Raw genomic sequence first — 12,634 nt, forward strand, 5'->3', positions numbered from 1 at the left:
TAGAAAGAAATTTGTCTTGCATTTCAAAGAAAATCATTAATCAGACCACAGGCTGGAAACACAAACCTCAGTGCAATGGCTTCACTATTGACTGATGCAAAGTGTTCTGATAAAAATAAATAGTTTTACTCCACCAAGTGATGTGCATTTTAAAAAAAACAAACAAAAAAAACAGCAGGGGAAAAAGTCTGTAAAGTCAGCTGTGAGTTTCTACGTGTTGCAGAGCTATATTTATATTAAATTCACTTTTAGCCAATGGGGCCTTTTAGATTTTAGTTATTTGTCTTTCTGCTCCATTTATTAGATGCATTATTTATGAAGTCAAGTAACCAGAGAACCCTGTTGACATGTTGTGATATGAAAATCAGTGAATCATTTACCAATTACTTTCTTGTTTATGGAAGAGTGCGCCCCGTAAGTCCTCCACTAACTGATAAGTTGACATAGACAAGATACAACATGTCAGTAATTTGTGAAACCGGTGAATGTGGCTGGCAAGACAAGTCCTGCTGGCGCTCAAGCATTTAACTGCAAGGCATTGATGGTGAGGCCCATTAGTGTTCAAGTGCCTTAAGTAACAGTTTAAATGCATGGAGCTAATCCTTCATGAATACGCTTCAATATGCCGTACGACCTGATGATTCCAGTTGGTTCCAGTGTCTTTTCATGCTTCGCATGTTTCATTGCAACAATGAATTTTTATGTAATTCAACCTAAACTATTTTCCCTTCCATCCTCAGCAAGACTGGAGAGTAATTACAGTGTTTTCCTTTCTCCGTTTCATTTCCTAAATGCCACTTTAAGCACAAGAAGAAGGGAGCTGGAAAGGCTTTGCTGTTTAATTTTCATAAAAGGGATCCAGATCATCAGAATTGCATGGGTTCGTCCACTTCCCTGCCTGTTTTTAATAAAGTTTGTGACACCTAAACAAACAGAACTAAAAACATACATTCAGGTCTCTCCTTGGCTGGAGGAATAATGAAAATCATAAAAAGGTTGTTACTCTCCGAGTCTGCATATCTTGAGTAATTAAGTCTAAGGCTTTTAACTTCATAAAAGAACTAAACTAAAATATCATTTTTTGTAAATTTCTTCACTTTACTTACCTTCAGCAACTCAGACATCTGCAGTCACGACTTACAGTATCAGAACTATACTAACAGATTTGACAATCAAAAGAGACTCATCGCAGTTTCTTGTAAGGACTTTTAGATCATGAGGACTGTAAGAAACTTTAGAATATAGTCGACCCACATGATCTTTGTGAATTTAATACTGTTGAATAGATCAGTAAGTAATATGTGCAAGAGCTGACTTTAAAAACTAAAAATGCTTTCAGTCTGGCGAGAAGTCATTACTCAAGACCAAATAGCTCAACAGACAAGAACAGCATAACATAGAATATCTCTCACCTCAGTGTGAAACTTTCCAAGGTGGACGTACTAGCAAGAAAGACATAGAACGTTGCGACATCACCAGACTTGAGGGGCTTTGAAGAAGTCTGGATCACCACAGCGCCTCCCAGCCTCAGCCGAAGAAAGGTGGGATTCCCTGGTGGACTTTTGAGCAGGCTGACACTTCCTACCCTCCTCATTGGTGTCCCTGATCCACCAGTGTCTCTGCCTCGTCCCACTCCTACTCGTTGCAGGCTATCCTGTGGGGTGCACTGGCCAGTCTGGTCCCGCCGACTCTGGAAGTAGACTTCCACAAGGTTCCCCTGAAGTCCCTTAATGCCTTCAGTGCTTTCTGCTTCCCTGCTAGAGCTTCCTGATCTACTGGCTGAGCTGAACCAGGAGGGTTCTGGCTTAAGCTGTGCCACACAAAAGCCGCCAGGAGACACCAGACAAGCCCCACGAACTTCTCTGGTCTCCCAGAAGGCATAAGCCGTGACACAGTGAGCTCCATCCTTAGCCTTAGCTCCATCATTTTTCCTCCCATTATCTTCTAGAGAGCCCATTGTTTCTTGCCAAGCAGTGATATTGCTTTCTGTGGGCATGTGGAAAAGAATCTTAACTACTGGGGATGAGGAACGAACCTGGCGGCTCAAAATGACTGGCAGTATCTTGTGCCCACTGAGGAGCAAATCTAAAGGAATAGAGGCATCTAGAGTCAGGGGGCCAAATGAAGCATTGACAGATGGCTGGAGAAGCCCAGCACCAGGTCCAGTGATGAGAAAAGTCTGAGTCTGAGCTTTCAGGCTAGAGTTCCCAGATGGCTGTGGACTGTCCTGTCTCACAAACACGTGGTCCACATTGAGGACCTGAAACTTGATGGTGGGATAAACTGGAGATGGAGTGGTGAATGTCCCAGTGTCTTTAGCCACTCTTGGAATCTCAGCACCTGTGAAATGATGAGTTTGGGGAATTAGGACTTTAGAGAAATTAGGTAGAAATTTTCCATATATATGCTTTAACTCCAAGGTTCAGTTTTAGGTTTCAAATCTACCGACAAGCACAGTTACTGCTCACAAAGCTAGTTTGCTACTGTAACTGCAAACAGGATGACAGGAGGATGAAGGGTTGAAAAGAGATCAGAGTTGGAGAAGCAAAGCAAAGGGTCGATGCCATGAGGTTCAGGTAGGCGCCAAAAGGACAGAGTCAGGATCACGACACTGATGATGACAGTTGGCTGTCTTGGCGAGCAAGACTCAAAACAATTAAATGACTTCATTTAGCAAACATGGTTTATTTCTGAATATAGTTCCTGCATCAAAAAGAGAAAAGAAAAAAAAACAACAGCCTTTTAATTTTCTTTCACTGAATTTTCGTTCTCCCTTACTTTTCCTGAATACACGATTCACGTTTCCTAAAGCAAAACACTGTGCGGCTTGAAAAAGGAAAGACAAACAGGGTAATTCTTATTGCATATCATACGACCAGATGGTAACAATTCCAGTAGGCATACAAGTTGCTGATTAAATTTTCAGCCAGATTAACCATGGCATGTGGCTTTATTACAGAGAATTATACACATCACTATAACATTCAAGCTCTAAAACACGAGGAAATTAGGTCTGCGTCATTTCTGTCCTGCAACGGATATTCTATTCTCTGCTATTCACTACATCTATCCGAGCCAGTAAAGGAAATGTGGCATCCGAGTGCTAAAAAGCCTGTCTGGTAACTTCTGTGGGATGACTGTTTGTCCAGATAGAACGCCGTATATGACAGATCACTCTTCCCGCTGCCAGAGACACTTGGTAATTTGCCCTCCTCCATGCTGAAGTGTTCAAAGATTAATACGAATTTTTGAATATGACTTTCCCTTCCCTTCAGACGCATTAGAAGTGGTATATTATTGTTTTCTGATTCCAAACCATATTTCATGAATAAATTTATATTTAAATTAGATTACTTGCTGAATGGAAAAGAAAATCAGATGTCAGGGTGGATATTAAACAAAGGCACACAAGAAAAGTGTCTTATAGATCCCAGAGATCAGACTAATGATGTAAGGAATTTCACATGCAGGCCAATATAAAAGTTTTAGTTCTACATTATTAGTTTGTGTCTGCAGGTTTGAGATAAAACAAAAGCACACCAATGCTCATTTGCCATTTCCAGCTATTCTCTCTGTCTGGGACTAATAATTATTTAATTTAGCTGACAGTGCACTGTACACTTAGAATTCACTGTTAGGGTGTACAATCAATGTTGTTAATCATGTTAGTCTGTGAACAGACATTTGAAGATCTATGAATTGATTTCTTTTTGCATTTGGTGCACACATTTCAGCTAATTAGATTTTGATGCTGATTCACTTCTGAGGTTGCTGAATTAGTACTCAAACTGTTACAACCCGACTATAGTGCAAAGATTTTATACAATGCAATTAAAAAAAAATCTAACAAAAAAATCATAAATGTTGGCTTTGGCGGCAGCTGTGTTTGCTCTCCAGTTTAAGAACCATCTACTTTATTTTACCATCATTATTCTGCTCAAACCAGCACGGGAGAAAAGCTCGAATCTTATCCTTCTTTTTAAATCTAAAAATAGGATAATTGTTCATTATGAAGGGACTTATGCCCATACTGTCGCAAGATTATAAATGCAGCTTGTTTAAATATCTCCTGTGAAACTTAATGCAATTAATGGAAGCATAAAACATAAAGACAGAAATAATCCACAGTATTTCTTAGCTGTAGCCTCAGAATTATCCCGCTGCTCATGAAAACTGCTGCTTAACAGAATAATGTATTGATCAGAAAGTAATCTGGTCAGACCTGGCAGGATCCCTTTAAGTATATAAACCAGAGATATTACAGAAAAAAATTACACATATGGCAATTTTGAACAACTGGCAGTTCTAACTCAGAGAGGCTCACAGACACATTAGACAGCAGACTGTGACTGGACTAAAAGATAAGGCTGTCATGCATATTCATGGTGATCAAGCAGGGAAGATATCAAAGGCTGAACCCTATCACTTAGACACGCAGTCAGAACACAGCCGAGTTCCACAGTTGCAGACATGCAGCAGTCACACATGCATGTGTGATGGAAAAAAATGCACCCACAGATAGCATGGGTAGATATAAACCCAGGCAATCTCAAACAGTAGTCTTTCGCATACTGTCGGTATCACAGAGGGACAGACTGCTTTCTGTGGCTCCCAATGCAGGTTATCTTTAAACAACCAGAGAAACAGCTGTGCAACCTCAGCTTCAGGCCTCTTTAATCCCACAGATGAGGCTTCCTGATGCACACTGGAGAGCATGCTGTCACTTTCATTTAGACTGAGGGATAACAAAATGGGCTTAGGCCATGGATGGTAACCACAGAACTACAAAAATATGAAACACAACTTTATATCTTTATGAGCCAGTCAAATACAAAAAAATAATCATGACAAGCAAATATGACAACTCCATAGCAATTTTGGGGCCTGCTTAAATTTTGTGCTGATAAAAGCCAAAAGGAAACAAAAGTATATTGGATGTGCGTAATAAACTACAGCAGAGTCATTTAATATGCCCAGTGTGTATGTGCTTGCACTATCAAAGTATATACAAGAGTATAAAATAGCTACACATTTTATCTTCATTACTCGTCTCTTGTAAACACAGCTGAAGCCTCTGAGCTAGTTCCAACCCAGTTGTTTTCATATTTAAAGCTTTCCATTTACGCGTTATTTGCGTCTCATCCAGCAGACCACTTCAAACCAATGCATTAATAAAAGCTGAAACTGATCATCGTTCATCAAAAGCAATCATAAATCTCACCTTCAAAAGCTGTTAAAACCGCCACCGCGACAACCGGAAACAGAAAACGAAGGGGAAACATCATTTTAGTGAAGTTGCAGGTTTTGGTCTCCAGTACGCACGGAGGTAAGTTTTGGTGACTGCACGCACACGGTAGGAAAACAGCGCTGGAAACAAAGCATTACATTGCAGAGTGTCTTGGTTCCTCTGAATGTAGAGGCTCAACTAGGAAAAAAATAGTTTTAAATGTACTTCCCTGTCCTCTAAGTGATGACAGTTTTTTCCCCCCCCTCCGACATCAGTGCTCTAGCTGGCACTGTGGGACAGCATCAGACACGGCTCTTACCATGATAGAAATCAGTAAACATGTGCCGCGGGGCAGATTAACTAGACCCACGTGGGTATAATCGGAAGGGCCGCAGGCAAATTAAATGTATACAAGGTCGGGGATCAGTGATTTCTACATGCGCATTTTAGTTTTGATTGAACAAATTAAGGATGGATAGAGACCTTCTTGAATTGAGCATATAATAATCATAGATTTCTACAACTCACTTGTGGATGAGGGGGGGAAAAGTAACTGAGTAAATGATTTTTTCTTACTTAGTCGTACATGTGCACGGTACTTTATTTTTTTACAATTTGAGATCTCTACGTGGAGCTGCATGCTAAAATATTTTACAGGGCTTTTTTTTTTTTACATATTAGAGATTAGTGAGTTTAGACTCTACGTTCACACTGCAGGTCTTAATGCTCAATTCCGATTTTTTGATCAAATCCGATTTTTTTGTCTGCTCGTTCACACTACAAATAAAATGCGACAGCAAACGCGCTCTAGTGTGAACGCTCAAAGCGGCCCGCATGCGCAAAAGAAGCTGTCACACACAACGAGCTCTGTTTAGACCCAGAGCAACAGTATTGTTTGACTGATGGCCCTTAATATGCAGACTTCGGACTTCGTTTCCCAATTTTTGCTTTAAGTTATTTTGTTATTTACATAATAATGTAAATAACCTAATAATGATCCTTATTGCTGTTTAAGAGAGGAGCGGTGCTTCAAATGATAGCTGCAGATTTCTGTCAGAATCTGCAGATTATACAGTACAAATAAAATGTTCACGTTGTCTTCCCAACAGTTTCACTAACATCTACACTGGATGGCCAGGAAGCGTTCGCGATGTCTTCTCGGGTGCTTCTCCGGCGCTGATAATTGGCTTCAGTCTTGTGTCGGTGACGTAAAAGGCGGATTTAATGCGACTTGACCGTTCAAACAGCAGTCGCTTTCTAAAACATCGGATATGTATCGGATTCAGTACCACATACGAAAGTGACCCAGATCGGATTTGAAAATATCGGATTTGCGCCGTTCACACTGTCATAGCATGATCGGATATGGGTCGCATAGGGTCAAAAAAATCGGATTTGATGCGCTTTCGCCTGCAGTGTGAACGTAGCTAAGCTTAGGCTACTTTCGTATGTGGTACTGAATCCGATACATATCCGATGCTTTAGAAAGCGACTGCTGTTTGAACGGTCAAGTCGCATTAAATCCGCCTTTTACGTCACCGACACAAGACTGAAGCCAATTATCAGCGCCCGAGAAGACATCGCGAACGCTTCCTGGCCATCCAGTGTAGATGTCAGTGAAACTGTTGGGAAGACAACGTAAACATTTTATTTGTACTGTATAATCTGCAGATTCTGACAGAAATCTGCAGCTATCCTTTGAAGCACCGCTCCTCTCTTAAACAGCAATAAGGATCATTATTAGGTTATTTACATTATTATGTAAATTTTGTTATTTACATTATTATGTAAATAACAAAATAACTTAAAGCAAAAATTGGGAAACGTAAAGTCCGAAGTCTTTATATTAACGGCCATCAGTCAAACAATACTGTTTGTTCTTGGTCTAAACAGAGCTCGTTGTGTGTGACATCTTCTTTTGCGCATGCGGGCCGCTTTGAGCGTTCACACTAGAGCGCGTTTGCTGTCGCATTTTATTTGTAGTGTGAACGAGGAGACAAAAAATCGGATTTGATCAAAAAATCGGAATTGAGCATTAAGACCTGCAGTGTGAACGTAGCCTTAGATGTATTTTTCTGTGCTACTGCAGGCCCTCGGGCCATATTTAATTTCCTAACACTCAAAATCACAGAGGTAATTTTGTAACTCTCTCTTTGTCTCTCTTTTCTTTTCTTTTTTTTAAGTGTATCACTAGATCTGCCTTGACCTAAAATTTTATAATGAGATAGGCTGAACCGTTCAAAGGCTAAACTGGAATAGCACGGTGTCCTTGCCATAGTATGTGTCGTGTAGCCAAAGCAAGGCCAGGGGGAAGATTGCATTTAGAAACTATGGAATCCACCTGCTGTTCTTTTGCCCAGAGGCATCACACTAAGTGCTGGCATCAGTTTTATGGTAAAGAATACCAGGGTTTAATGAGCTTGGTCAGACTTTTCTTCACTAGTTCGCTCTCCAACACCGTCTTAAATACCCATTCTCTAAAGCAATTACTGGCGCAGTATGTCAGATAAACTCACTGCACTCAATACCCTAGTGCATGTTTTATTACGAGGTGGCACCTGTGCCAGGGTGACAGCATAAAGCATGCAGGTGTCACTGGTGAATAAATAGTTTCCCACTTTACAACAGAGGCTGATTAACTACATGTTATTAAATATGTGCCTCAGAGAAACACTTAAGGATCTGAAACAGTCTGCATTGTATAAATACAGGGAGTGCAGAATTATTAGGCAAGTTGTATTTTTGAGGAATAATTTTATTATTGAACAACAACCATGTTCTCAATGAACCCAAAAAACTCATTAATATCAAAGCTGAATGTTTTTGGAAGTAGTTTTTAGTTTGTTTTTAGTTTTAGCTATTTTAGGGGGATATCTGTGTGTGCAGGTGACTATTACTGTGCATAATTATTAGGCAACTTAACAAAAAACAAATATATACCCATTTCAATTATTTATTTTTACCAGTGAAACCAATATAACATCTCCACATTCACAAATATACATTTCTGACATTCAAAAACAAAACAAAAACAAATCAGCGACCAATATAGCCACCTTTCTTTGCAAGGACACTCAAAAGCCTGCCATCCATGGATTCTGTCAGTGTTTGGATCTGTTCACCATCAACATTGCGTGCAGCAGCAACCACAGCCGCCCAGACACTGTTCAGAGAGGTGTACTGTTTTCCCTCCTTGTAAATCTCACATTTGATGATGGACCACAGGTTCTCAATGGGGTTCAGATCAGGTGAACAAGGTGGCCATGTCATTAGTTTTTCTTCTTTTATACCCTTTCTTGCCAGCCACGCTGTGGAGTACTTGGACGCGTGTGATGGAGCATTGTCCTGCATGAAAATCATGTATTTCTTGAAGGATGCAGACTTCTTCCTGTACCACTGCTTGAAGAAGGTGTCTTCCAGAAACTGGCAGTAGGACTGGGAGTTGAGCTTGACTCCATCCTCAACCCGAAAAGGCCCCACAAGCTCATCTTTGATGATACCAGCCCAAACCAGTACTCCACCTCCACCTTGCTGGCGTCTGAGTCGGACTGGAGCTCTCTGCCCTTTACCAATCCAGCCAGGGGCCCATCCATCTGGCCCATCAAGACTCACTCTCATTTCATCAGTCCATAAAACCTTAGAAAAACCAGTCTTGAGATATTTCTTGGCCCAGTCTTGACGTTTCAGCTTGTGTGTCTTGTTCAGTGGTGGTCGTCTTTCAGCCTTTCTTACCTTGGCCATGTCTCTGAGTATTGCACACCTTGTGCTTTTGGGCACTCCAGTGATGTTGCAGCTCTGAAATATGGCCAAACTGGTGGCAAGTGGCATCTTGGCAGCTGCACGCTTGACTTTTCTCAGTTCATGGGCAGTTATTTTGCGCCTTGGTTTTTCCACACGCTTCTTGCGACCCTGTTGACTATTTTGAATGAAACGCTTGATTGTTCGATGATCACGCTTCAGAAGCTTTGCAATTTTGAGACTGCTGCATCCCTCTGCAAGATATCTCACTATTTTTGACTTTTCTGAGCCTGTCAAGTCCTTCTTTTGACCCATTTTGCCAAAGGAAAGGAAGTTGCCTAATAATTATGCACACCTGATATAGGGTGTTGATGTCATTAGACCACACCCCTTCTCATTACAGAGATGCACATCATGCTTAATTGGTAGTAGGCTTTCGAGCCTATACAGCTTGGAGTAAGACAACATGCATGAAGAGGATGATGTGGACAAAATACTCATTTGCTTAATAATTCTTCACTCCCTGTAGTTGAATCTGATTTTGCCTGGTGTTCCCCTCCAATGCATTTTAAAGTCAGCGAGTTTCTATTCGAGCAGCTTTGTTTTGTTGTTTTTGGCTGGATGGGATTGCCAACACTGACACTGCAGATTATTTAGTCAGGTAACATCTCCAGATCTCAGTTGTTTTTCCAGACATGCGACCTGCTGCTAGTGCCATTAGAGATGACAGAGATGTGGCTGGAGTCACCATCTGTGACTGCAGTACTGGATATAGAGCTGCTGCTACCAGGTGGCGCAAAGGTTTTTAGAGGTCATTTGATGTGAAGCAGCGGTCAGGACACTAATCCATTTAATAATTTATTACATTTCTTTTTAAATGGAAGACTGCGCCTCACCGAGCTGTTGAAACAGATAAATAGCAGAAGAAATGACATCCAGTGTTTTTATCTACACTTGCTGGCAATGTCTGGCAAGTTATTACATGTACAGTATGTTGTCTTTGTAGTAATTGGTAAGTGTTTGCCTTGCGATTGTTGTAAACATACATGCTAAAAAAAAAATGAGCTGTTAAGCATATTAAGATCTGTTGCAAATTATAAATGACACTGGTTTTAAAACATACTCAGCTCTTGTCTGATGTTTCAAGCATGCAATTCCTTTTGCATTAATAATTAATTATACATAAATAATTATATTTGTTATGTGCATTCCATCTGTTGTTAGCTTCAGTGCCTGCTTTTCCAGATCTGTCACACTAACTCATCTATAACTCATCTCTTCATAGATGTGACACTTCAAAAGTTTACTAATCTTAAATCTCTCATTTTTATGAGAAAGATGCTGGCAATAAAAGCTGAAGTTTTCTTCCTCCTCAAGTGCTGACAAAGGTCCTGGGGTCCTCTCTCTAGCAAAAAGTTTTAAAACAGCCAGAGTCGACCAAAGAACTAAATGTAGACATTAATAGACCGGCAAGCTCAAAGAAATACAAAGAACAAGGCAGAGCACTTTAAAAGCTAAAATGTTAAGACCACTAAGAACAGCCTAAGGCCATTGAAAACATTTATGTCTTAAGATAGCTCTTAAAAGTGTCAGTGAACGCAGTAGTGCCACAGATAACTGAAACAATCTTTTAAAAGTGGATACAAGTGCCAAAATTTGCATATTTGTCCCTCTGGAGCTATTAAATTGAAAACTCCCATTAGTCACTTGAAATCTGGCCATCATGCAGCATGGGGTCCGTGCTGTTTTTTCCTACAAAATTTCAACCAACTGGATGCATTTAGAAGGTTTTACTCTTGATTTATATGCTTTTCACTATAAGTAAGTAAACGTCTTCAGAGATTCTTTGTTTCGCGTAAAACAAAATAACTGCAATGACACATTTGTTATGTGTTTTTCCTTTGGTCCAGTGATAGCTTTAGCTGCATGATGCTATGCAGGTCAAGGGATTGACCTTTTACCCCTTTTTACCTCTTTTACCACTATGATATATACAACCATGACATTTAACATTCACTTATGTATTCAGTGCATGAAGACTCCTTTATCCTTGACTCAGCTCTGAGGCGGCCAACAATGTCTTTGGACAGGTTCAAACCCACAACCGTCTTGTTTTAAGACAACTAATGACCACTGTGCTGGCAGGCTATCTCCCATAACTTCACTCTCAAGTTTGTGAGGTTAGTTAGTGTTCTGCCCTTTTCCTAGTTTAGTCCTGCAGTCCAGTTTATCGAACACCTTTTTACTTTCACCTAACATTCAGTATTTTTCACTGCAAGCTGCATCCACAGATACATTGTTAACATTCACACACACATGCAGAGATGGATGCATCAGATGATACTTGGGGTTGAGTACTTTGCCCGAGGATATTTCAGCATAAGTTTGCAAGAGCTGGGCATTGAACAACAGACCTTCTAAATAACAGACAACTGTACATCATAAAGAACAATATTTTCTATGACCATGATTGAGACATGAGTTACCAGTGAGGACTATAAAGACCCATAGACCCCACTCCCCTGTTTGCAAACTGGTAAAAAGTAATTTCAGACTTTTAAAGTCAACTTCTACATGGTTGAGTATGCATGATATGACACTAAGACAAGAAACAAAAGTGGCGGGACTTCTTTAAGTTTCTTGAAGATGTTTCACCTCTTATCTGAGAACCTTCTTCAGTTCTAAAACCAAATGGTGGAGAGTTCCAGGTATTTAAGCCATAAGTGTCCCTTAAGAGGGTTGTTGACCCACTATTGATCATGTGCCTCATTACAGGTGCCAAGGTGTGTAAAAGGTTGTGTGTCTGAAGAAGAAGCTTCTCGGATGACAGGTGAAAAATCTTCAAGAAACTTAAAGAAGTCCAGTTGCTTTTCTTTCCAAGCTCCCATCTACGTCATCTACCATGACCTGGATGACTGAGAACCTACACAGACACACAAAGACAAGGCAAGTCTAGTTTACTTTACTTTACTGGGGGAAAAAAATCATATTTTCTTGCTTTTGTTGACAGTCATCTTTTAAAATGGCCACCGATTTTAGTTTTCAAATTGATAATAAGCTTAATCAAAAAATATCAAAAACTGTATGCACCACTCATCGCACTTGTATCCACCCATGAATGATGTCTCTGCAATGTTAAGTTATCTGCTGCACTACAGATCATATTGATGTTGAGTCATATTGATGTTGTATTTGCCAATACAAAAACCATGATCCTCATTACTCACTAACCTGGAATAGTTAAAAGCAGTTGATGAGAGCAGACTACCCGTGTAATGCTTTTTTCTTTTTCTGGTACTAGTTAGAAGACTTGCAACTGCATTGTGCACCAGCTGCAGATGAGACAGTGCAATATCCAGGCATAGTGAAATGCAGTAATCCAGTTATGAGGAGATTAGCATGGTGGTGTTCATGACATTGAAAGAGGGAGAGAATGGATTTTACTTTGGTGTAGTTCCTCAGCTTAAAAAAAAGCAATTCAAGCATCCTGTTGATATAGTTGCCAAATTTTAACATGAAATAACCCTAATCTCCAGTCTGCATTAAAGAGAGAAAACGTTTCTTAATTGTCCTTAAGATTAGAGTAATAGAAGTGGAGTCATGCAGATTAAATGGCATTATTCGTGTGTCATCAGCATACAAATAATAAATACAAATAAGCTGATATTA

General features: G+C 40.0%; 1 protein-coding gene across 1 annotated transcript in view; it reads right to left on the bottom strand.

Annotated features, from left to right (window-relative positions):
• The window catches only part of LOC308392571 (transmembrane protein 132D-like), a 37,578-nt gene extending 32,116 nt beyond the window's left edge, over positions 1 to 5,462 (bottom strand). Inside the window, exons 1-2 of the mRNA XM_080875652.1 lie at positions 5,222 to 5,462; positions 1,413 to 2,340 (exon numbers count right to left, since the gene is read on the bottom strand). Of these exons, the coding sequence (XP_080731778.1) occupies positions 1,413 to 2,340; positions 5,222 to 5,285 (992 nt within the window). The 5' untranslated portion in view covers positions 5,286 to 5,462. The remainder of the gene's footprint in view (positions 1 to 1,412; positions 2,341 to 5,221) is intronic.
• Positions 5,463 to 12,634: the final 7,172 nt, after the last annotated feature.

Source organism: Rhamphochromis sp. 'chilingali', assembly GCF_963969265.1.
Source record: "Rhamphochromis sp. 'chilingali' genome assembly, chromosome: 2".
In the NCBI taxonomy this organism is placed as follows: domain Eukaryota; kingdom Metazoa; phylum Chordata; class Actinopteri; order Cichliformes; family Cichlidae; genus Rhamphochromis; species Rhamphochromis sp. 'chilingali'.